A 27,307-nucleotide genomic window follows, 5' to 3' on the forward strand; every position below is an offset into this window, starting at 1 on the left:
TTGTGATGTGGTGCTACAAAAGAATACTGAAGATTAGATTGCTAGACCGCGTAACTAATGAGGAAGTACTGAACATAATTAGAGAGAAAAGAAATTTGTGGCATAACTTAAGTACAAGAAGGATTCGGTTGACAGGGCGTAGTCTCAAACATCAAAGAGTCATTACTTTAGTATTGGAGGGAAGTATGGAAACTGCAGAGGGAGACTAAGCAGGTTTAGAAGGATGTAGGTTACAGCTGTTATTCGGGGATGAAGAGGCTTGTATAGAATAGAGTAGTATTCAGAGCTGCATCAAATCAGTCTTCTGATTGAACAAAAGTGGTAACACGTTAATAGTTAAAAACCACTGGTTGGAACCATCGTTGTGATAACAATAGCGCCGCGTGGTGTTCGTAACGTGTTGTCACTAGGGCAATGAACGTCTGAATGAGGATACTCGCGTCTGACAAGCGAAGCTGGCCAAAATAAATCAGTCTGTACGCGACTTCGGGCTGTTTTCAGTATATTAATAAAAATTTTAACATAATTTTTTTAAAATTACGAGTGCATGCTGAAAAGAAGTGCCTCCGAGTTTTTTATGTGAAAACTCTTAAAGCTTTTTAAATAGAACAAACATTATTAACAATCTACATCTCTATTACTGATGTTTGTACGTTTATTCTTCAACATAGTCACCCTGCCGATGAACACATTTTTCCCTACGAGAAACCAGGTTGTTGGTACCTTCACTGTAGAATGTTTAACTTCGTTGACAGAGCCGCGACCTCACCTCTGCTTGTACTGTTTCATCACTGTGAAAGTGAACGCTTCGATGGTGTTATTTAAGGTTTGAAAACATGACAGTCGGTTGGGGCCAGGTCGGGACTGTATGAGGGATGATCGATGACATTGAATCCAATGCGTCGTATTGATGCAGATGGCGCAGTGCTCGTGTGTGGCCTTGCATTGTCACGCTCAAGGAGGGTATGTTCCGTGTGTGGACGAATTCTTCGAATTCGAAACTCGGTTTCAGCACGCTGTTCCTCACGCACCGACACATTTACGTTGCACACCGCCATGTTTCACGTTACAATTCGGAGTCCTCTAGCGGCGGAGGGCAGCAAATGTGTAGACACGAAGAATAAAGATTTATAATGTTAATAACGTTTGTTTTATTTCAAAAGCTTTAAGAGTTGTTACACAAAACATTCGGAGACATTTTGCTTTCAGCACGCCTTCGTAGTATTAGCAGCAGTTGTGATCTGCTGCGAATTATCCTTGAATGCTTCACAACATTCTGTTAGAGAAATTACATTTTGTGTGGACTGCATACTTCAGCATATGATAGGATGCAAGAAGCTAGACTACTCTGTTCCGAAGAACGCCACATTATCTACTCGTACATATGAAAAAATTACTGCTGACGTTCCACGTTGTCCGCTCATGGACTCATTACTGTTATTCCTATATGTTAATGACGTACCATTTCGTTAGAACTAGATGGGGATGATGATTCTGCCTGTCGTCTACGTTGCATCGTCTGGTTGTGGACTGTGGGTTGTACTAATGGTGCTGAGGTCGTGCGTCGCCTAACGGGCCTCGAGTGACGGCTGGAGCTGGGATTGTTTCCAATACGCCAAATCCTCCCTCCGTTCTCTTGCACCACGTCAGTTGCTTCCTCTTCTATATCCTACCAACATAATAAAATTTATATCTTAGCAAAAAGAGAAATCTTCTACAGGGGGCACAACGACCGTTGTAATTCATCTACAGAACACAGCAACAGGTCTCGTGTTATTTGATTCATTTTCACCGATTTCACTCGTCAGACTCGATCGTTCTCAAAAATTCATTGCCGGACAATGGCAACATGTTAGAAGTTAAAAGCACCGCTCGGCACCATCCTTGTGCTGAATAGGATACACACGTCTGACGGCGAAACCAGTCAAAATAAATCAAATAGAACGTTACTGCGGCTGTGTTCTGCACGTCAATAAAATTTTTAATATAATATTCAAATATTAAACCAGAATCGAATATTTAAAAAATGTAGCGTATGTTAGTCCGAATGTTCGTTAGTATATAGTGTAAAATTTGAAGTAAATATATCAAGAACTTTTCCAGATTTTTGGTAACAATCTCTAGATTGTCGCACAGATGACAAAATGGTAGATATCGAAATAGACGACAGAGGGATAGAGAAACAATTAAAATCACTCAAAAGAGGAAAGGCCGCTGGACCTGATGGGATACCAGTTCGATTTTACACAGAGTACGCGAAGGAACTTGCCCCCCTTCTTGCAGCGGTGTACCGTAGGTCTCTAGAAGAGCGTAGCGTTCCAAAGGATTGGAAAAGGGCACAGGTCATCCCCGTTTTCAAGAAGGGACGTCGAACAGATGTGCAGAACTATAGACCTATATCTCTAACGTCGATCAGTTGTAGAATTTTGGAACACGTATTATGTTCGAGTATAATGACTTTTCTGGAGACTAGAAATCTACTCTGTAGGAATCAGCATGGGTTTCGAAAAAGACGGTCGTGTGAAACCCAGCTCGCGCTACATGAGACTCAGAGGGCCATAGACACGGGTTCACAGGTAGATGCCGTGTTTCTTGACTTCCGCAAGGCGTTCGATACAGTTCCCCACAGTCGTTTAATGAACAAAGTAAGAGCATATGGACTATCAGACCAATTGTGTGCTTGGATTGAAGAGTTCCTAGATAACAGAACGCAGCATGTCATTCTCAATGGAGAGAAGTCTTCCGAAGTAAGAGTGATTTCAGGTGTGCCGCAGGGGAGTGTCATAGGACCGTTGCTATTCGCAATATACATAAATGACCTTGTGGATGACATCGGAAGTTCACTGAGGCTTTTTGAAGATGATGCTGTGGTGTATCGAGAGGTTGTAACAATGGAAAATTGTACTGAAATGGAGGAGGATCTGCAGCGAATTGACGCATGGTGCAGGAAATGGCAATTCAATCTCAATGTAGACAAGTGTAATGTGCTGCGAATACATAGAAAGATAGATCTCTTATCATTTAGCTACGAAATAGCAGGTCAGCAACTGGAAGCAGTTAATTCCATAAATTATCTGGTGGTACGCATTAGGAGTGATTTAAAATGGAATGATCATATAAAGTTGATCGTCGGTAAAGCAGATGCCAGACTGAGATTCATTGGAAGAATCCTAAGGAAATGCAATCCGAAAACAAAGGAAGTAGGTTACAGTACGCTTGTTCGCCCACTGCTTGAATACTGCTCAGCAGTGTTGGATCCGTACCAGATAGGGTTGATAGAAGAGAGAGAGAAGATCCAACGGAGAGCAGCGCGCTTCGTTACAGGATCATTTAGTAATCGCGAAAGCGTTACGGAGATGATAGATAAACTCCAGTGGAAAACTCTGCAGGAGAGACGCTCAGTAGCTCGGTACGGGCTTTTGTCAAAGTTTCGAGAACATACCTTCACCGAGGAGTCAAGCAGTATATTGCTCCCTCCTACGTATATCTCGTGAAGAGACCATGAGGATAAAATCAGAGAGATTAGAGCCCACACAGAAGCATACCGACAATCCTTCTTTCCACGAACAATACGAGACTGGAATAGAAGGGAGAACCGATAGAGGTACTCAAGGTACCCTCCGCTACACACCGTCAGGTGGCTTGCGGAATATGGATGTAGATGTAACAACGTTTCCGAAAGCAGATAGCCTACGTCCGTTCAAATGTTCATTAGAGTATAGCGCAAAAAATCTGAGGCAAATCGGTCAAGAACTTCCGAGATTTTTGCTAGCAACTTAAACAACGACTTGTATATACGGTCTGAACAATAATAAAACCGACGAACTGCAGGGACGGATTCCCGTGTGGAAATGGAGGAAAAACGGTCCTATGAACATGTGTCCGGAAATGCATCTTTGCCACGGTAGATGGCGCTGACGAATTAAAGTTCCTCTGACCACGTGCCGTGTGTTTCTTGTGTGTTGCAGGTTGTGTAACTGACGCAGCGTAATGTAAGCAACAGAACGGTCCGATATTCATGTCGGGAACAAGCCGAGATGGTCGTTTGTGTACGGCCAAGCAGATGGAAACGGTCGAGAGGCAGCACGACTATAATAGAACAAGAATCCTCAAAGACACCAAGCACACCACAAAACATTTCAAGCCATTTTTAGGCGTTTGTGTGATCATAGGTCTTTCCAGACAGACGCCCAAAAAAGGATTGCAATGTTTTGTGACGTGGTTGGTGTCTGTGACAGTCTCTGTTTTGGTAATAACCGTGCTTCTTCTCGACCGTTTCCATCTGCTTGGCCGTACACAAACACCATCTCAGTTTGGTCCCGTCGTGAATACCGCACCATTCTGCTACTTACAGTACGCTGCGTCAGTCACACAGCCTGCAACATACAAGGATCGGACGGCACGTGGTCAGAGGAACTTCAGTTCTTCAGCGCCGTCTACCGTGGCAACGATACATTTCCGAACTCATGTTCATAGGACCTTTTTTTCCTCCATTTCCAGTCAGCAATCCGTCCCTGCGGTTTGTCGATTTTATTAATGCTCATCCTGTATACGGGGTGGTCAGAAAAAGTCTGAAAAGCTTGTGAGGATATTGCAGGGCAGGTTGTGCTGAGAAATAATTGTTAAGAAAAAAAGTTCAATGCGTTGCACAGTTTCTGAGTTAATCAGCGTTGAAATTAGTCAGGATGCTGCGCGCGCGAATTCAAGCGGCCCGCCAGAAACAGTGTCACCAAACGTGTGCTTTGTTTGATTTCCTAAAACCGAACAACAGAATTGTAAAAAAATTGGACATAGGACGGCAGTGAGGATCGAACCCGAGCCAAAGGCTGAGCAGTGTCGTACACCTATCATCTACGCTATGAGAACAACTGAGACTAAAACGGCAGAACATATCGATTTTTTTTCTTAACAATTATTTCTCAACACAACCTACCCTGAAACACCTTTACATAATTTTCAGACTGTTTCTGACCATCCTGTGTATACAGGATGTCTCTCCTGAGAGTCTTCAGGCGCATTTTCTCTGATGTTTCGGCATATATTTGCAATTTCGTTTCTGCACTTAGTAACTGGAGTCAGCCCAAAGAAATAGCACCTCTCACGACTTTACGCGGTGCCCACTGTCGACGGAAAGCGTCTGTTTCCTGTTACAAACAAAAACATTCTTGCAATGGAATTTTATGTGCCCATTCGGTAAAGCGACGCCAAATTAGGGCGTTATTTGTTCTGTCGATATATATTAACAGGGACAGTAAAACACGAAGAATAACCAGTACTGCACAGCAATAGCATCGACCTGGCCCGCGCTGACTGCTACCACCATGCAGCAGCGCTACTTAGTCGCTATTGGAGTATTGGTTATACTTCATGTTTTACTAATCTCGTTAATACATGTTGTTGAAATGAATATCGCACTTTACTAATAAGGAAATGCTCTACCGAGTGGGCAAGTAAAATTCCGTTTTCAAAATCATATTATTTTGTAAAGGGACTTTGGGCGACGCATGAAAGACGTGATGAGCAGTACTTGTTTGGGCTGACTGAACGTATACAGTGAAGAAACGAAATTGCAAATATCTGTCGAAAATTCAGAGAAAATGCGCCTGACGGCCGATGTAGATATACATCGGTCAGCCAGGACATTGTGGCCACCGGCCTACAAGCGATATAAGCCCGTCCAGACGATAGCAGCATCGTCTGGCGAGGAATGACTGCTAGTCAGACACGCACGGTGCACGTAGTATCAGTGAGCGTGCTGTCCGTGTGTAGAACTGCGAAGGCGCGCGATCTATCTGAGTTTGACCGAGGGCAGATTGTGATGGCCCGCAGGCTCGGCACGAGCATTTCGGAAACTGCAGGACTTGTTGCGTGTTTGAGGAGTGCTGTGGTGAACATCTTCAGAACGTGGCGAAACGCAGACAGGTAAAACAGGACAGGCGGCGAATTGTGACAGAACTAACATCAGACTTTAATGCTGGGCAGAGTGCAGGTGTTTCTGAACACACAATGCATCGGACACTCCTAACGATGGGCCTCCGAGGCCGACGACCTATGCATATCCCAGTGTTTAACGGAACGACGTCGGCAACTACGAATGAAATGGGCACGGGACCATCGGCACTGGACGTTGGTGCAGTGGCAGAGCGTTGCGTGGTCTGATGTATCCCGATACCTTCTTCATCATGCCGATGGGATGGAGCGAATCCATCGTCTTGCAGGGGAATAGCGCCTTGACACCTGGACTGCGGCTCCATTATACTCTAGGGAACATTCACGTTGGCATCCATGGGTCCAGTGGAACTCGTGCAGGGCACCATAGCGGCCAAAGAGTACCGCACACTGATTGCAGACCACGTACACACCTTCATGAGGATTATGTTTGCCTACTGCAGTGGCACTTTTCAACAACATAATGCACCATCTCATAAGGCTAGGAGTGTGATGGAGTGGTTCGAGGAACACAGTGGCGAGTTCCAATTGATGTGCTGGCCACCCAAATCCCCTTATCTGAACCCGATTGAACACATCTGGGACGTGATTGAACGTTGCGTCAAAGCTCATTGCCTCCCTCGATGGAATTCACAGGAATTAGGAGAGTTGTGTGTGCAGATATAGTGCTAACTTCCTCCAGTGACCTATCAAGGCCTCATTGCTTTCACGCTACGACGCGTCGCCGCTGTTATCCGAGCCAAAGATGGACATCCAGCTACTAGCGTAAGAACAAAAAGAAAGCCGGCAGTCTGCGATCCGACTTGCAGCTATACGCGCCACAGTTGCCATTACGGGTAGAATGTCAAGCGCTCTCCGTTAGGTCTGTAGTCTTTCTCATACGATTTTACAGAAACTATTCACCCAAAAAAAAATTGATTTTTATGTTTACGTATAATTTTACATGTCAGCTTCAGGATGATGTGCCCGTCATCTCGCTAATAGTCATACTTATTGTGATATTCTCATTTAAGTAAGTCGCTGACCGTTCCTAATAACTGATGAAGCATCTTAAAATGAGAAATGGCTAACAAACCAGACAAAAATTTTCACCAATTCTGTTGCAGTTTTGGCGAAATTCTTCTCTCTTCCCGAAAAGCGTCACGAGTGGTGGTTTTTGGCTAAAAAGTTTAATAACTCAGATGAAAACAATTACCCCAGTTTGTTGCTGCAAATCAAGTTTGGCTAAGATACTGGATTTTTCTTGAGAGTTCGAAGGAGGTCTCTACCTGCATCCAATCTCGAGAAAATGGGATTCATATAACACATATACCTCCGACCGTATGAGCGCGAGAATGAAATATTCACAACATGCCTCATATCTCCTAAACCGTTCGAGATATCAACACGACATTCTGGAAAGTGATACTATGCAAAGAGGAGAGTATTTAGCTATATGGTTAGCATACGGAACTTTTTTAAATACTGAGATTTAGTAGAAGCTATGGTTTTTATTTTACTTTTTCAATCCAGTACTTTAATATTTTAAGTCATCAACAGCTATTGAAAAGAGAATTTGCTGGTATGCAAATAAACGTCAAATTTCTTATCTTATGTTACTGCAAACCGATAAAATGAGGTTTTTCGTAAAGTATTGCCCAGCCTGGTCGCCTATTGCTTGTTTAATGAAACACTCTGTTTCAAGATCATGTCGCAATAGCTACTGCAAGGCGAGTTTGTGCAATGTATACTGTGTTTTGGCAAAAAAAGCAAAATTAATCCTGTCAACGGGAGAAATGTAGCCGTTCCTAATAACTGATGAAGCATCTTAAAATGAGAAATGGCTAACAAACCAGACAAAAATTTTCACCAATTCTGTTGCAGTTTTGGCGAAATTCTGTAACCCACAGTATTTTTAATAGTGAACAACTGGAATGGTAACTTTCTCCATTTTTTCATCTGAGAAATATGAAAATAATGCGCCTCAAGTAGTGTACCATGTTTCTGTACTTTTCCCCAGTCAGAGTGAAATCGTGAACTTCTCCACCATAATTATATTTTAATGTGTTGAGGATAGATTACATGTATTTATAATCTATTTTAACCTTAATGAGTAATCTCAAGCGGTTCATAAAGTAATGAAACAATGTAATTATTAAGGGCCGTCGATAGATGGTGAAACAAGAGCTGCTATGGGTTTTTACAACAACACAAGTTTCTTCTCATATCAAAGATATAATCCTTGTTAGGCTGTTGATCTGATTTGTGCTCAGTTCCTCACTTAATAAACCACTGTTTCAGGAGGTTTAAGGTGCAGAAAGAAAATCATCTGCTAAGTTTAAGCACCACCGGTTCCTTATTAAAAATACGCTGGGTTACAAGAGTACTCTGAAATTGTAAAAAAAGGAACGATTCATCATGGCCTAACTGGTTAAGCTTCTCTCTTCCCGAAAAGCGTCACGAGTGGTGGTTTTTGGCTAAAAAGTTTAATAACTCAGATGAAAACAATTACCCGAGTCTGTTGCAATTGCAGAGGAATCCTGTAGCGCAGTGAATCCTTAATAATGCACAGCTGGGACTGAAACTTCGCAAATGCTTTTCTTTCTACATCTGAGTTATATGTACCATATGAAAAAGTACAGCAAATACCGTACGATCTATCCATTCCTATCCCTGTACGGAGTGAGGGAGTGAATCTTCTTACTAAAAAAATATTTTAATTCATCAGTGATATTGACTCTGACGAATAATTGGCAAGCTTCTGCAGGTCGTCAATGTATTCGCACCTCAGAGTTACGAAAGAGTTTTATTGGATCAGTTCTACTTTGCAGCAGAAATGCAGTATTGTTCTATTAGAAATAACCAATTTGGTGTGCGTGTATCTGTGGATAAGAACGTTACAAAAACACGATAGTTCATGAACCGCTCGAGACGACTCATTATGGTTAAAATATATGATAAATATATGTAATATATCCTTAACACATTAAAAGTTAAAAATGGTGAGAGGTTCACCACTTCACTCTGAAAGGGGATAGGAACAGAAGTATCGTGCACTTGGTATATAGTAATTCCATGGAAATGTCTTGATCTTCTCAGCGATCAAGACGTTACCATTACTACTTGCCAAGTCTGAATGATTGCATACCTTACAAATGGATTACTTCATCAGTCAAATGGAAGATATGGTAAACTATTTACTACGACATATTTTCATCTTTGTCAGCTGAACAACAGAGAGAAAATCCTTGGGTAAGTTTCCATTCCAGTCGTTCACTATTAAAAATATAGTGGGCTAAATGACTCCGCCAAAACTGTAACAGAATTGGCGAAGTATTTTGTCTGATTCTACATCTACATCTACATCTATACTCCGCGAGCCACCTTACGGTGTGTGGCGGAGGGTACTTATTTTACCACTATCTGATCCCCCCTTCCCTGTTCCATTCACGAATTGTGCGTGGGAAGAACGACTGCTTGTAAGTCTCCGTATTTGCTCTAATTTCTCGGATCTTTTCGTTGTGATCACTACGCGAGATATATGTGGGCGGTAGTAATATGTTGCCCATCTCTTCCCGGAATGTGCTCTCTCGTAATTTCGATAATAAACCTCTCCGTATTGCGTAACGCCTTTCTTGAAGTGTCCGCCACTGGAGCTTGTTCAGCATCTCCGTAACGCTCTCGCGCTGACTAAATGTCCCCATGACGAATCGCGCTGCTTTTCGCTGGATCATGTCTATCTCTTCTATCAATCCAACCTGGTAAGGGTCCCATACTGATGAGCAATACTCAAGAATCGGACGAACAAGCGTTTTGTAAGCTACTTCTTTCGTCGATGAGTCACATTTTCTTAGAATTCTTCCTATGAATCTCAACCTGGCGCCTGCTTTTCCCACTATTTGTTTTATGTGATCATTCCACTTCAGATCGCTCCGGATAGTAACTCCTAAGTATTTTACGGTCGTTACCGCTTCCAATGATTTACCACCTATGGCATAATCGTACTGGAATGGATTTCTGCCCCTATGTATGCGCATTATATTACATTTATCTACGTTTAGGGAAAGCTGCCAGCTGTCGCACCATGCATTAATCCTCTGCAGGTCTTCCTGGAGTACGTACGAGTCTTCTGATGTTGCTACTTTCTTGTAGACAACCGTGTCATCTGCAAATAGCCTCACGGAGCTACCGATGTTGTCAACTAAGTCATTTATGTATATTGTAAACAATAAAGGTCCTATCACGCTTCCTTGCGGTACTCCCGAAATTACCTCTACATCTGCAGATTTTGAACCGTTAAGAATGACATGTTGTGTTCTTTCTTCTAGGAAATCCTGAATCCAATCACAAACCTGGTCCGATATTCCGTAAGCTCGTATTTTTTTCACTAAACGTAAGTGCGGAACCGTATCAAATGCCTTCCTGAAGTCCAGGAATACGGCATCAATCTGCTCGCCAGTGTCTACGGCACTGTGAATTTCTTGGGCAAATAGGGCGAGCTGAGTTTCACATGATCTCTGTTTGCGGAATCCATGTTGGTTATGATGAAGGAGATTTGTATTATCTAAGAACGTCATAATACGAGAACACAAAACATGTTCCATTATTCTACAACAGATTGACGTAAGCGAAATAGGCCTATAATTATTCGCATCTGATTTATGACCCTTCTTGAAAATGGGAACGACCTGCGCTTTCTTCCAGTCGCTAGGTACTTTACGTTCTTCCAGCGATCTACGATAAATTGCTGATAGAAAGGGGGCAAGTTCTTTAGCATAATCACTGTAGAATCTTAAGGGTATCTCGTCTGGTCCGGATGCTTTTCCGCTACTAAGTGATAGCAGTTGTTTTTCAATTCCGATATCGTTTATTTCAATATTTTCCATTTTGGCGTCCGTGCGACGGCTGAAGTCAGGGACCGTGTTACGATTTTCCGCAGTGAAACAGTTTCGGAACACTGAATTCAGTATTTCTGCCTTTCTTCGATCGTCCTCTGTTTCGGTGCCATCGTGGTCAACGAGTGACTGAATAGGGGATTTAGATCCACTTACCGATTTTACATATGACCAAAACTTTTTAGGGTTCTTGTTTAGATTGTTTGCCAATGTTTTATGTTCGAATTCGTTGAATGCTTCTCTCATTGCTCTCTTTACGCTCTTTTTCGCTTCGTTCAGCTTTTCCTTATCAGCTATGATTCGACTACTCTTAAACCTATGATGAAGCTTTCTTTGTTTCCGTAGTACCTTTCGTACATGATTGTTATACCACGGTGGATCTTTCCCCTCGCTTTGGACCTTAGTCGGTACGAACTTATCTAAGGCGTACTGGACGATGTTTCTGAATTTTTTCCATTTTTGTTCCACATCCTCTTCCTCAGAAATGAACGTTTGATGGTGGTCACTCAGATATTCTGCGATTTGTGCCCTATCACTCTTGTTAAGCAAATATATTTTCCTTCCTTTCTTGGCATTTCTTATTACACTTGTAGTCATTGATGCAACCAGCGACTGTTAACCATGTCTCATATGAAGAAGGAAGTATGAGGGACCTCTACGTTTCTCTTGTTGACAGATTTAATTTTGCTTTCTTTTTGCAAAAACATGACACAAACTGCACAAACTCACCTTGCAATAGCTATTGCGACAGAATCTTGAAACAGAGTGTTTTACTGAACAAGCAATAGACGATCAATACCTTACGAAAAACCTCATTATATCGGTTTGCTGTAATATAAGATATTTCACGTTTATTTTCATACTAGCAGACACTCTTTTCAATAGCTGCCGAGGACTCTTAAAAAATTACAGTACTGGACTGAAAAAATCCATTGCTTGTACTATATCGGCGTAGGTAAGAAAGGTCCGTATGTTAACCATATAGCAAAATACTATACTCTTTGCGTGGTATCACTTACCAAAATCTCGTGTTGATATCTCAAGCGGTTTAGGCTCAAATGGTTCAAATGGCTCTAAGCACTACGGGACTTAACATCTGAGGTCATCAGTCCCCTAGACATAGAACTATGTAAACTCAACTAACTTAAGGACATCACGCGCATCCATGCCCGAGGCAGGATTCGAACCTGCGACCGTAGCAGCCGCGTGGTTCCGGACTGAAGCGCCTAGAACCACTCGGCCACCGCGTCCGGCTCGATCGGTTTAGGAAATATGGGGCATGTTATGAGTATTTTATTCTCGAGCACATGCGGTCGGAAGTTTATGTGCTACATAAATTCCATTTTCTCGAGGATGGAGACAGATAGAGATCTCCTTCGAAGTCTAAAGAAAAATTCGATATCTTAGCTAAATTTCATTCGGAGCAACATTTGGTGTAATATTCACCTAACGCAAAATCAAAGTTACCCATAGTTTTTGTTGCAATTTTTTTCGGTTTTCGCGCAGCGTCTTACTCCAACGAGAATATCAAAATAAGTATGATCATTATCGAAATTTTGGCACTTCACCGTGAAGATGACATATGAAGCTACAAGTAACGTGAAAATAGATTCTTATGCCGATTAGTTTCCGTGAAATCGTTTGAGAAGGATTGTAGGGCATGCGCTTCGATTCTGTCAGCGCAGCGCGTCGCCAACCGGCGCGCCGGAAGCGGGCAAATAATGTTTCGTTCATTTCGGCTAGCCAGTAGGCGCGGCCACCCGGCTGCCACTGTGCGCTGCCACAATAGATAACAAGGGGATACTTACAGCGTCGGTTAAAGCAGCCTCGCTCTGGAAACTGCTGTGCAAGGAGGTGCTGGATGACCAGTGTACGTAATTTTACTTGGCTCACTGAATGTTATGCTTACCTGTCGGAAAGGGGTTACTACTTTTGTAGTCTATTACTTTCTCTGCACACTTTCCGCAGGGCCCTCTGTTACGAACAGTGAAAAAGAATTTAGTTTACGCTAATACTCAAAGCAGGATTACAGTTTGCTTTGGGAAGCGGAACAGACAACAAGGTGGCGCGCTACGGTGTGAACAGTTCCTACCTGGTTAGTGCTCGCGCAGTGTATACGGTCACAGTTCATTCCAGTATTTGTTCCACTTCCACAGAATCTGCTGAATCGTTAAAAATCTGCTACGCTGCGATCACCACCATGGAAGCTGGTGATTGCTACTCCCCCGCCCTGCTAAACAAACTTCGCAGAAACCACCCGCACAGCGCCGCAATGGATACTGAAGCACTTCATGCAACCATCAGTGAAGTGATTATCGACGCAATAATCGAGTTCCGCAACGCAGACACATACACCAACGTGTTTCACTTGTCGATGAAAGCCGGCCGGGGTGGCCGAGCGGTTCTAGGCGCTACAGTCTGGAACCGCGCGGCCGCCACGATCGCAGATTCGAATCCTGCCTCGGCATGGATGTGTGTGATGTCCTTAGGTTAGTTAGGTTTAAGTAGTCCTAAGTTCTAGGGGACTGATGACCTCAGAAGTTAAATCTCATAGTGCTCAGAGCCAATTGAACCATTTTTTTTTTTGTCGATGCAACTACAACAAGAGACCAGCAGCCCTCTCACAAATGCCAGTGGGACTGCACAGAGGGGGAAGGACAAGACCGACCTACAGGACAAGATGGAGAAAATGCTATGTGTCGATGCCACCCAAGGAGTAACACTCACTAATATGTTAGTTGCACTACTAACTTATACGCAAGTACCGATAAACGGGCTTTCATCTTATTTGTTGAAAGTAGAGAGAGAAACATAGGCAGGCTCCACCTATGGCACTAGGCAAACTCATTAGGTGGGACTGCGAGTACTATTCAAGCACATAATCAGTATTACAGCGGCAGCGAAAAACTGTGTCAAAATTGAGACTGAGTGAGGATTAACTGACAATGCCTTTGTTCAACACTTTTTCGTAGACAAAGAAAATTTGGAGACCTACATTTCGAAATTCTTCACTACTAAACAAGGCATCATCAATACTGTTGAAACCTATCTTATGGAGGAAGAATTACTAATGCAAATGACATGTTGCTGCGAAGTTACTGCCATCAGGACATTTAATAAAATTTATAATTTTGAACGAGCAAATGTTAAAAAGCCGTCTCCAGTTTGTACTGTGACATTTAGATCATAGCGGCTCCCACAGTTTGTTTATATTCAAGGAGTTCGCTGTCCAGTGGATGTCTATGTACTCTCCGTCTTAGAATGTTATAATTGCTTACAATATGAATATGGCAGCAAACAGTGCACAAGTAACACAACACGTGCGTACAGAGCAGGATCATGCAGTAGTGATACCTGTGGGAGGGCCAGTTCACCAACCTGTATTCACTTTACCAGTGGTCACAGCGCCCATCTCCAACCTGCCCAATATGTCTCAAACACAAGGAAATTGACAAAATTATGTCTCTCAATAGTATTACCTTCCGAGAAGCAGCAGCTGTGTTTGAAAACAGGCCTTTTGTGACTGCAGTTATTTCTTCCCCAAACACTCCTAGAGAGAGTACAGAATTCCCGCCCTCTTCCGATTCAATGCAAATATCAGCACCGCCACCTACAGTCTGCAGCAGCTAACGTATACCATGACGACACTACCGTAGACACCAGGAACGGTGGTCCAGCACAGTCACCACCGATACCACAGCTCCCCTCTAATACAGCGTGCCCAACTACCCCATCAGCAATGCGTAAATTCTATGGAACATAGAAAGAGCGGTCTTCTGGAATGTATTGCACCAACTAGAACTCTACTTTCCTCTTGGCCCAGGGGGTCCCAACTTCTACCCACCACAATATCACAGACTCAAACAACAGAGTCATGTTACGTCATGTTACGATTGTGGTGAATGGTATATGGTACCAGTAGGTCATTAATGGGCCCTCCTTAGTAGGACAAACAGATTCAATTAGGATGATAATTCAAGATGTGTTGACCCCACTCCTTGCACCACAAAACAGCCTATAAAATCATCTAATGGAGTACAAGATTGCTCATTGCAAAGAGACAGCCTTCCATCCCCACACGAATGGTACAACCAAATGAATCCCCGACGGCAGTTGACTTGAGCATAACATCCCCTGCTCTGTCTATCGGAACAACATGGGAAGTGATACCGGATACTTTAGGTTCGGATAACTTGCCAATTCAGATCATAACAAACGCACAACCTAAAGAGACTGTGAAAGGCACAACCGGCCGGAAATGGAACACAAACAAGGCCAACTGGAACATACACGGAACGCAAGTGGAAGACAAACTGGAATCGATCATCGAAAGTGAGGTCCCGAAAGAGACTATGGGGTCTTGGTATCGCTTATCAGTGAAGCAGAGGAAGCCTCAATACCTCATAAAGGACATCCGCGAACTACTCATTGGTCAACCCTCTGTTGGTGGAATTCAGGATATGTCACAGTCCTCAAGAAACGGAGGGGAGCATAGAGGAAATACAAAACTCTCCTGATGGTAAAAACCTTATTGCTCTTAAGAAAGCACAAGTTGTAGCAAAGAAAATATTCAAGTACAAAAAAAGAAAATTGTGGTAAGATTTCTGCACTCCAGTCTGCAAAGGAACACAAGGAACCAGGAAGGAATGTATTAAGAAACATAAAAAACGGTCTGAATGGACATGAACATACCTTCAAAATGCAGTCAACTTTTACAATCGTTCTTGTGTGTGATAGCCAAACTTGACGTAATGGACAAGGAAAACGAGGTGGAATATCGAGAGGACAACAGGTTTATTATGCAACCCTTTTCTCTGGAAGAACTCCAGATTGTGTTTTCCCAAAGGAGGTGTACTTACCTAGACCGGATTATATTGGGTACCAACATCCCACACAAATTGGAATTGCGGTAGCTCAGAAGATACCATAGTGGATAGACTCAAAGAATCAAAATCGACTCGTTGAAAACACGTCGTCTCGTCCCTATCCACAAACTGGGGAAAAGATTTGATAAACGCGACTCGTATCGGCCTATCACCTTACTAACGTGTTCGGTGAAGGTACTGGAGAGGAGTGTAAGTGGAGCTTAGAATGGTCGTGTGAAAACAAGAAGACATTACCGGAAAAACTACTTGGATTTCGAGCCCGCATCTCGTGGTCGTGCGGTAGCGTTCTCGCTTCCCACGCCCGGGTTCCCGGGTTCGATTCCCGGCGGGGTCAGGGATTTTCTCTGCCTCGTGATGGCTGGGTGTTGTGTGCTGTCCTTAGGTTAGTTAGGTTTAAGTAGTTCTAAGTTCTAGGGGACTGATGACCATAGATGTTAAGTCCCATAGTGCTCAGAGCCATTTGAACTTGGATTTCGAAAGTGAAAAGAGACAATTGAAATTCTTCTTCGGTTAATTACTGATATATAGCTAAACCTCTCTAGGAATAATTGTCTGATATTTGTGCTCATAGACTTTACTGAAGCATACAAAACCGTAATCTTGTCAGTCTTAGAAAAAAATTTGGAGGAACTTCAGATTCGGAAGCCACTCGTGAGTAACAAATGGTTCAAATGGCTCTGAGCACTGTGGGACTCAACTGCTGAGGTCATAAGTCCCCTAGAACTTAGAACTACTTAAACCTAACTAACCTAAGGACATCACACACATTCATGCCCGAGGCAGGATTCGAACCTGCGACCGTAGCGGTCGTGCGGTTCCAGACTGTAGCGCCTTTAACCGCTCGGCCACTCCGGCCGGCCTCGTGAGTAACTTTGTAACTTTCGTGAGCAACGAGAAGACAATCATACTGCAACGCGGAACTACACTGAGACCCAGCGAAACTAGCTGAGAATTCCTGCGGAGATCAGTCTTCCCTCACCTAATTAAACAGTCTTCATACTACAGAAATTCATGACGTCTTTGCCAGTGACATCCAATATTACAATACGCAAATGACGTATGCATGTATTCTGAAGACAGTACTCTTTAGTCCCGTCACCTGAAAATGCACATCGTTCTCATACATCTGCATGAGTGGTGTAGAGAGAGCGGATTTGAAATCTCTGAAAGCAAGTCTGCCCTTATGATATTTACTTGCCACAGAATTCCACTTCCCTAAACAATGCAACTGGGACAACATAATTTTTCAGTTGCGGAAACGACTCAATATCTTGGGATGGTTATCGATGATTACCTGAGATGGACTCCTCATATCCGACATATCATTACCTGGTGTGAAAAAGCCTGCAGTCTCATCAGAGCTACGACTGCAGTATAGTGAGGCTCTAACAGGCGGTCAGCCATGTGTTTATACTGGTCCCTACTTAGGACACATGTGGTACGCGTCAGCGTCAGACAGCATGCTCCAAAGACTGGACCCTACGCAGCACAAAGCCTTGCACATAGTTAATGTGGTGTTCATATCAATCCCAACCAATGCATTACTGATCTAGCGACTGAACTATCGTTAAAACTGCGACGAATACTCCTCAGTAAGAAATTCCTCTTGTGACTTTATTTCGTCGAATATGGGCCCCTTGAGTGTGTGTGTGTGTGTGTGTGTGTGTGTATGTGTGTGTGTGTGTGTGTGTGTGTGTGTGTGTGTAAGATATTGGATATATAAGCAACTTTCACCCGTCGCAGCTGTATATAGCAAGCATTAAGGCACCTGGTGTGGACAAGTCCTCTTCCACCGCACTACAACAGGCCATACGAAACATCGACGCTGCAGATTAATGCCAGAACCAGTTTAACGTGTCAAAACTAGGACCTAACTAACACGATGGCAATGGAATTCCTGTCTCACTACTGCGATGCGTGTGCGGTCTGAACAGATGGGCCTAAGCCTAGTGAAGACGTTGGTAGTGTTTATTGGGTACCCGGAAGCAAAAAACAAGGTATATACAAGGTGAATCCACACTCCATTATTATGAGAGCTGAGCTGACTGCCATTCTGGAATCCCTGCTTTTCGCACAAGCTGTCACATAAGAGACAATAGCCATCATCTCTGATAGTATGTCAGCCCTACCACTGATCAGAAACAATCATAATAGTTGTACCAACCCCATATTTGCAACAATTGTCGACGCTGTGTTTCGGGTGCAGAGGAACTGTCGCAACATTGTGATGGTATTGATGAAAGGCCGATCTGGAATACCTGGAATTAAACAAGTAGGTGCCCTAGTGAAGCAGGCATATCTGCATGGAGCTATTAAATTTGATAAACTCCCTCTCACAGATATGATACCCGTGCTCAGAAAGCGGTAGTCCTCGGACTGGCAAGGGGAACTGTCGCGGACGTCTAAAATAAAAGGCAGTCACTACGCACTAATTCATCCCATGATTCCAAGAGTAACATTTTATAATGAAGCACAAACATCAATGAGCTTCACGACAGATATAGTAATGCTGAAATTTAGTCCTTGGAAGATCAAGACACTCCTCCATCGGCTCAACCTAAGGGCCACTCCTCTGCGTGTTTGCGAATGGGACGAAGATTGAACCATATATTTCTACAATGTACTCGGAACTTGTGTCACATAAACGTCCTTGCAAGTAATCTTCGGGCTCTTGGTCATCAGCTCCTAAGCAGCCTCCAACCCTTGTTAGCATCCGATGATATACCAACGTGTATGCTACTATATGATTTTGTCAACAGTGTCAATATCACGATATAGCTCCCTGCACTGCTAATCCAGTCTGTTGGTGCTTAGAATGCCAGGGGAAGACCGAAAGCTCAATTAAATGAGTATATTCCCAAGTACTACTCGGCGGAATATGGAAGGCTCAGCCTATAAATATATGTGTCACTATGTACCTCCTATATGTATGAGTCTGAATACTGGTGTATCTGTACGTGTAGCTGTAATACAAAACTCTGGTTCTTGTAAATGGTTCTCTTGTTCTGTGTAGATGGTACTCATAGACCTGCAAAGAATGTTTAATTCTCCATCCGCAGCTTTCGAAACAATTCTCACATGACATAAAAAAGAAAATGTTATTATTAATTTAGATGTATAGTCATTAATATGGACTGAATTTGGAATATCCCAAATGTGTACTAACGGCGATTTATCTTTTCTTATTGTGTTAGCAGTAGGACTTTTATGGCAGACTACTGCTTTGCATCCTTTATTCCATCTTCGTCGTGTTTACTCGTTTTAGTATACACTGTAACTCTTGGTTTTTGGCAAATGATTACTTTGTTAACCCTGTGTATCATCGTACCTGTGTACGACTTAATATAATGTCTACCACGAATTATCAGTACAAAGTGTAACTGTAGTTTGGAATATGTATTGTGTTCGGACACAATCACGGCACGGTTTATTGACACATAGTCAACATGGATTTAGAAAATGTTCTTGCGAAACACATCTAGCTCTTTACTCACACGAAGTGTTGAGTGCTATCGACAAGGGATTTCAATTTGATTCCGTATTTCTAGATTTGCTGAAGGTTTTTGACACCGCACCTCACAAGCGGCTTGGAATAAAATTGCGTGCTTATGGAATATCGTCTCAGTTATCTGACAGGATTCGTAATTTTCTGTCAGATAGGTTGCAGTTCGTAGTAGCTGATGGAAAGTCATCGAGTAAAACAGAAGCAATTTCTGGCGTTCCCCAAGACAGTATTATAGACGCTCTGCCGCTCCTTATCTATATAAACGATTTAGGAAACAATCTGGGCAGCCGTCTTAGGTTGTTTGCAGATGTTGCCATCGTTTATCGTTTAGCAAAGACGTCAGAAGATCAAAAAGATATATGTATGGTGCGAAAATTGTCAATTGACCCTAAATAATGAAAAGAGTGAAGTCATCCACATGAGTGCTAAAAGAAATCCGTTAATATTCGGCGACAATATAAATCAAATAATCTAAAGGCTGTAAATTCAACTAAATACCTAGTTACAGTTAGGAACAACTTAAATTAAAAAGAACACATAGAAAATGTTGTGGGAAGAAGAACCAAAGGCTGCGCTTTATTGGCAGAACACTCAGAAGATGCAATAGATTTACTAAAGAAAATGCCTACACTACGCTTGTCCGTCCTCTTTTAGAGTACTGCTGCGTGGTCTGTGACCTTTACCAGATGGGATTAACGGAGTACACCTAGAAAGTTCAAAGAAGGGCAACACATCTTGTATTATCGAGAAAAAGAGCGTAGAGTGACATGGACATGATACAGGATTTGGGGTGGACATAATGAAAACAAAAATGGTTCTCGTTGCGGCGGGATCTCACGAAATTTCAAGCACCACCTTTCCCCTCCGAATGCGAAACTATTTTGTTGACGCCGATCTGCATAGGGAGAAACGATTATCATAAAAAAATAAGGGAAATAAGAGATTGCACGGAAAGATATAGGTGTTCGTTTTTTCCGCGTACTGGTCGAGAATGGAATGGTACAGAACTGTTGTGAATGTGTTTCGATGAACTCTGTCAGGCCCTTAAGTGTGAACTGCAGAGTAACCATGCAGATGTAGATGTGGTTAACATTTTCTGTGTTGAGATGGATCTATGGGCACGTTACAAAAGCCAATAAAATAATAATAAAAAAAAGAAAGCAGGATTTCACTTGTCGCGCGATCCATGGGCGGATTGGCCGTTGACTGCACATGCAATGGCTGGACTGAGTCATGAGTGATTCAAATTGAAAGATTAGACCCTACACTACTCTTTTAAGTCTGAGTGATAAAGAAATATATGCATTCAACGAAAATGCTAAGACCCAGTAGAGCCGTACGCTGGCGAATTTCTTTGATATTCATTGAAATAGCGATTGGATACTCTGTGATGGAGGGGAATACGGAGTAATTTATCATGACAGTTGATTTCGTGTTCAATCGACTAACCATTTATTACAAGAATGAAGCGTAATTCGTTGCAAATATTAAACATGTTACTTACAACTGTCCTACACGTATTGAAGGTGAATATGTCTTGGTTGCGAGAAATCAATGCGGGATTTCCTCATCACACACAATGAATTTGATCTGTGATAGGAGAGCGGACATGCACACAACAGAAACTAAGAAGGCAAATGGTTCCATGACCACGTGACGTTCGACCCCATCTTAAAACAAATACAGACTCTCTCGATCTTAATTCCAAAAATATTGCAGAGTGAGTACTTCGCAACCCTAACCACGTTTGAGAAACTAAAGAGAAGAGTCAGTACTAGATGCTCCACTGACTTCTTGCTGAGGCGATATGAGTGGCACGTGGGTAACAAAAGATCCACTCGCTCGATCTAAATATTCACACGAAGTAATTAATATACACTGCCGATAAACAAACCGAATATAGTAATTCACTCCCTACACTTGGCGACGCTGATAGCACCAGGTTTGATCGCGTACTAACTCACAAATTTCATTCCGAATTTACACTTAGAATCACGTTCTAGCAGAAACGTCTGTACGCAATGGAGCCTGGAACAACAGTCTGACGTGCCAGAACCTAGCATCCCCCCACTGGACGCTGAGCCAGAGCAAAAATCTCACAATGGGATCAGTTTGGGCCAATCTCCACGGCCCCCTACACAACGAGCGACGCTAAGCCAGTCAGAGTGACTGCCAAACGCACGGGATACTAACGGCCTCCGTGCTCGAGGACAGAGCACTTTCTAGCACTTTTGGAAGCTTCTTCACGCAACCTGCCCAGCACCAATCGAAAGTCTAGGTTTTGAAAACGGCGGAAATGTGCATTGCAACCTTTGTGGCTCGTTTCCGCAGGTAAGGTTTGAAGAAAGCTAATGCATTTCCGTTGTCCCCGGTGTGGAGGAAAAGAAGGAAGTAATCGCCTCAAACTCGCCCCAATGACACCATAGTACTGTTTTCATACAAGTGGCAACGTGGTGTGGAAGGGAATGAGGCCGCTGATGTCAGGACTCACATGAGGAAATTAGAATAAAATATCTTGTCCAGTATAAATCGTTCGCCAGACGTCGACATGTGTCAGAACAATGTGGATTATATGAAGATTAAATATAAACCGACAACAGCTAAGAAATGAAATTATGAAGGATACACGCTAGCAACATCCACATTATTAAAGATACACGCAAGTAACATCTATCTTTCAATGTTTCTTTATATTGATTATGTTATGGCAATTTTTTTCCTTTCTGATCTATTATTAGGTTGGTGCATAATTTCGTAGCGTTTTTGTGTTGCATATTGGTATTCCGGATGCTATGGGTTTATCAATCGATTGTAATTTTTTATTTTTGTTGCACTGTTGCTATTAGAGTTTACGTATTGTCATTTTGTCATTTGGAGATAGTTAGTGGAGATGTGGATGCTAGAGAATGGAGAGCTAACTGGGAAAATAGGGACATTTCCGACGTATTCTTCTGTTTGAGTTCAGTAGAGGGGTGACAGCAGTGTAGGCAGCCAGAAACATTTGCACCGTATTAAGGAATAAAGCAACGTTCAGGAAGACCTTCGGGATTTGATGAAGATATTTCATACGCATTAATCCACAATGATCCACGTCAGCACACTGGAGAACTGGCAAGTGTGATAAACCGTAATCATTCTACCATCGTGCACCATTTTCATGCAATGAGGAATGTTCAAAAATCGGATGAATGCTGTAAGCCAAAACCCTACTTGCTCATCATCAATTGACTCTTGAACATCACGAATGTTTCTGTCCTGCATCGTTACTGGTGACAAGAAATGGTGTCTTTATGCTATCATAATGAAAACAAAGGAATGGTTGAGCCCAAACAAAGCTGCAGTACCCCATACAAAGAACTGTGCGCATACACAAAAGGCAATGATATGCATCTATTGGAATGGCGACCGTGTGGTGTACTACGAACTGTTTACCCATGGTGTAACCATCAGTGCTGACTTTTATTGCCAACAACTGAGACGTCTTGCAGACGCAGTCCATGAACAATGACCAGGAAGACTGTGTGAAGTGATGCTATTCCACGATAACGCCCGCTTGCATTCTACTAGACTGACAAAAAACACTATACAGGAGTTGGGTTGGGAAGTCATTCCGCATTCTCCATATTCACCTGATCTTGCGCCCTCAGATTTCCACCTTTTCTCATTTCTATCGTAGAACCTTCAAGTAACCTCCTTTCCGGGTGAAAATGCACTCCCTATATGGCTCGAAAACTTCTTCGCCTCAAAACCAAGTGATTTCTACAGTATTGAAATCTAAAAGTTGCCCCAGCGTTGGCATACTGTTGTGAAGGAGAATATATTACTGATGACTAAAGTCTCTAGTATGTGTATCTGCTATGTTTATTAAAGATATGGAGAAACGCTGCGAACCAACCCAATACTTTATGGCTCTTTATCTGCCGCCAGATCGCTCATAAAACATTTGTTTCGGTTTCTGGGAATATGTAGGAATTCTTTCCTTGTTACGTAATAACATGCCGCGCGATAGTAGTGTTTAAGCCACATATAGCACTGACTGGCGAGCTCTTTCCCGCGTGAATAATACGGATGCGAACGTGTGCACTGGTTAGGTGTATCCATGATGTTTAAAAGGAAATGGCGGATGCCATCCCATTAATTGTCAGTTAATATGATAGAACATGGTGAATTTTTTGTTTGATTTACACGGAGGTGACAGAAGTCATGGGATAGTGATGTGCACATGTACAGATGGCATTAATATCGCAACAAGATATAGAACGGCAGTGCATTGGTGCATTTGTACTCAGGTGATTCATGTGAAAGGCTTTCCGACTTGATTATGACCGCACGACGGGAGTTAACAGTCATCGAATGGGAAATGTTAGTTGGAGTTAGATGCATGGGATATTCCATTTCAGAAATCGTTAGGAAATCTAATACTCCGAGATCCACAATGTCAAGAGCGTGCCAAGAACACCAAATTACAGATATTACCTCTCACTACGGATAACGCAGAGGCAGATGCCATTCACTTAACGAACGAGAGCAGCGGCGTTCGTGTAGTGTTGTCAGTGCTAACAGGCTAGTAATACTGCATGAAATAACCGCATAAATCAATGTGGGACTTACGACGAACGCATCCATTGGGACGTTGCGGCGAAATTTGGCGTTAATGGACTATGGCACCAGGTGACCGATGCTAGTGCCTTTACTGACAGCACGAAAACGCCTGCAGCCCCTCACCTGGGTTCGTGGCCATATCGGTTAGATCCTACACGACTGGAAAACCGAGATCTGGTCAGATGAATCCAGATTTCAGCTGATAAGGGTCGATGGTAGGGTTAGAATGTGGCACAGACCCCACGAAACCATGGGCCCACGTTGTCAACAAGCCACTGTGCAAGCTGGTAGTGGCTCCATAATGGTGTGGGCTGTGTTGACATGGAATGGACTGGGTCGAAATGGTTCAAATGGCTCTGAGCACTATGGGACTTAACTTCTGAGGTCATCAGTCCCCTAGAACTTAGAACTACTTAAACATAACTAACCTAAGGACGTCACACACACCCATGCCCGAGGCAGGATTCGAACCTGCGACCGTAGCGGTCACGCGGTTCCAAACTGAAGCGCTTAGAACCGCACGGCCACACTGGCCGGCCTGGACTGGGTCCTCTGCCAAACTGAACCGATCAATGACTGGGAATGGTTATGTTCGGGTACTTGTTCCCAAACAACAATGGGTCTTTTATGGGTGACAATATGCCATGTCACTGGGCTACAATTCTTCGTGATTGGTTTGAAGCACATTCGGGACAGTTGGTGCGAACGATTTGGCCACCGAGATCGCCCGACATGAATCCCATCGAACTTTTGTGGGACATAATCGAGAGGTCAGTTCGTGCACAAAATGCTGCACCGGCAGCACTTTAATAATTATGAACGGCTATAGAGGCAGCATGGCTCAAAATTTCTGCAGGGGACTTCTAATGACTTGTTTTGAGTCCATGCCACGTCGAGTTGGTGCACTACCCCGGGAAAAAGGAGTCCGACACGATCTTAGAAGGTATCCCGTGACTTGTGTCATCTCAATGTAAATACGTGTGTAGTTTGTGGTGTTATCTAAAGAAAAAATAGAAAAGTTTTATTAACCAACATATCAGTCGACGTCAGTGGTAAATACACCCGACTGTCACAGTGAGACATTCTCAAATCTCATGACGAGGTTCCTTTCAGAGAAGTAACATATTAATTTTTAAAATGTGCAACTGTGAGGCTAGAACGACGAGAAAGTAGTGGATTTATTTCAATACACACAGTCGTGATCGCGTTTAAGTAGTTTATTTTTATTTTCAGATAACTAGTTTTGATCTTCTAAGAGACCATCTTCAGATTTTACATTTCTTGATGCACGTAGTGACTGCAGTGTTCCCCACGCCTTCACAGACAGACCTACAGTCGTCAAGGAATGTAAGATCTGAAGATGATCTCTTAGAAGATCGAAACTTGTCATCTGAAAACAAAAATAAGCAATTTAAATGCGATCACGACTGCGTGTACTGAAATATGTTATAATATTATTAATATCGCTGTTTTTCCAATAACAATGTTCCAAAAACTTTTGAAAATAGTGAATGCTCGCAACTACATCATAACAAACAGAAAAGCGGAAATCACCACTTTGCAGAAATTCTAACATATTACAGTTGCTGGAACATTCAAACGGGCGTGTCTTTCCCTTATACATATAGTTTCAATTTATACTTCAGCATACTGATTTTTGTTGGCAAGTTAATGTTAGGTTCAGCCCTAAACTCGTATTAGCAATTTTGTAAAAGGAAAAAAAAAAGAAAAGATTGGGTCATTACCTGGTACTGGCAGAGAGCTCGTTGAGGTGGTACGCTGCTCTGTCGAGTGAGTAGCGGGCGTGAGGGCGGTGTTAAGATCGCGCCTATGTCCAAATCTGTTAAGGGCTGTTCGGTACTGTTCCTTGTTCTGGGCCTCGAGCTGCTCGCTACAGACCGGGAGCGGCGCAGGGCAGGGGCCGCCTGCTGCGTCTCCGGAAAGCGGAACGTGGCGTCTGTAGCCAACGGCGAATCGGCGCTCCACGTCGTCGTCGCCGTAGACAACGACGTCGGGCGCGACGCGCGGTTGGCGAGGGGGCGCTGCTGGGCCGCCAGGTCTGGTCTCAGGGAAGGCCTCCTCGAACGGCCAGCCACGAGGTCGGCAGCGTCTAGTACTGCGACACACAAACTCATGCCCTCACATCCACGCAGTCACTGTCTGCATTGCGGTGCTACGAGCGTAATAAGTGTTAAAACAACTAAAACTACTGATTGGCCGAACATGGGGATTGCACACCTCCCTGCCTACAAAAACTCATCGGACCTAGATTTGTAAACTTGCCGTAGGCCACCGTAGAATGTCATAAATAAGCGTAGACTGTGATAGTTTTCCTAGCAACTTTGGTCAGTTAAGGTCGTATCTGCGTTACCTGTACGTTAGGAGTTTGCATACCTATTGAGTAATGCCACACAACAGTTATTTTCTTTACATATGCCATCAACGTCTTACTGGAGTCCCCTCAAAATCGGAAGCGGTGAACTGTCTAGAAACTAAGGGAAGATATATAAAGGACTGGGAAACATTTTTGTTTTATATGGCTATTCTCCTGACTGTTACTTAAAAGTAAACAATATTTATAGCAAAATTGAAATTATCAATGTTTAATGGAGGCTTTATTCGAAATTTTTTTGTTTATAATGTAAAATACAGGGATGTTTTAGAAAAAAAAGAAAAACAATACAGATTACCATACAGCGCTAGAAAACGCAATTTCTTCAAGAAAAAAGGAAAAATAAAAAAACAGGAAAACAAAACAGGAAAACAAAAATATATGAGACATTACTTCAATACTTCATCGATCTTATATAAAACTTTCGCATTTGTCAATAATAACTGGAAATGGTTTCCTTTGATCATGATGAAGAACGTCCAATTGAGCACAATAAACAACTCAAATATCTCACGAAATAAGCATCAAATGAAAAAACTACAAATAACGAGACTCGTCTAGCTTGAAGGGGGAAACCAGATGGCGCTATGGTTGGCCAACTAGATGGCGCTGCCATAGGTCAAACGGATATCAACTGCGTTTTTTTTTAAAATAGGAACCCCCATTTTTTATTACATGTTCGTGTAGTACGTAAAGAAATATGAATGTTTTAGTTGGTCCACTTTTTTTGCTTTGTGATACATGGTGCTGTAATAGTCACAAACATATAAGTACGTGGTATCACGAAACATTCCACCTGTGCAGGCAGTATTTGCTTCGTGATACATTACCCATGTTAAGTTTTAGTTGGACCACTGATTCTCAAGTACTGGATGAATATAGTCTGTTTATTTGCTTGTCGTGAGCTACGGTTCTTTTTCACCCGGCCCCTCCCACCCCCGCCCCTTTGAAAGGTAGGCGGTTCTTAACCCCACATTGGTTTTTACAGGCAGTAAGAGATACTATGTGTAGGGGCCTACCAAGTTTGTTTAAAACCGACCCAGCTCTATCACCTGTTACGACTATGTTCAGTAAATGGAAGTCATCAATTTTTTGCTGC

At 42.8% G+C, this 27,307-nt stretch overlaps 1 protein-coding gene across 1 annotated transcript in view; it reads right to left on the reverse strand.

Moving 5' to 3' along the window:
• LOC126184265 (serine/arginine repetitive matrix protein 1-like) overlaps positions 1–27,307 on the reverse strand; it is a 334,704-nt gene that overhangs the window by 18,520 nt on the left and 288,877 nt on the right. Inside the window, exons 5-6 of the mRNA XM_049926638.1 lie at positions 25,827–25,932; positions 25,562–25,796 (exon numbers count right to left, since the gene is read on the reverse strand). Coding sequence (XP_049782595.1) covers positions 25,562–25,796; positions 25,827–25,932 — 341 coding nt within the window. The remainder of the gene's footprint in view (positions 1–25,561; positions 25,797–25,826; positions 25,933–27,307) is intronic.

The sequence above is a fragment of the Schistocerca cancellata genome, chromosome 4 (assembly GCF_023864275.1).
Source record: "Schistocerca cancellata isolate TAMUIC-IGC-003103 chromosome 4, iqSchCanc2.1, whole genome shotgun sequence".
NCBI lineage: Eukaryota > Metazoa > Arthropoda > Insecta > Orthoptera > Acrididae > Schistocerca > Schistocerca cancellata.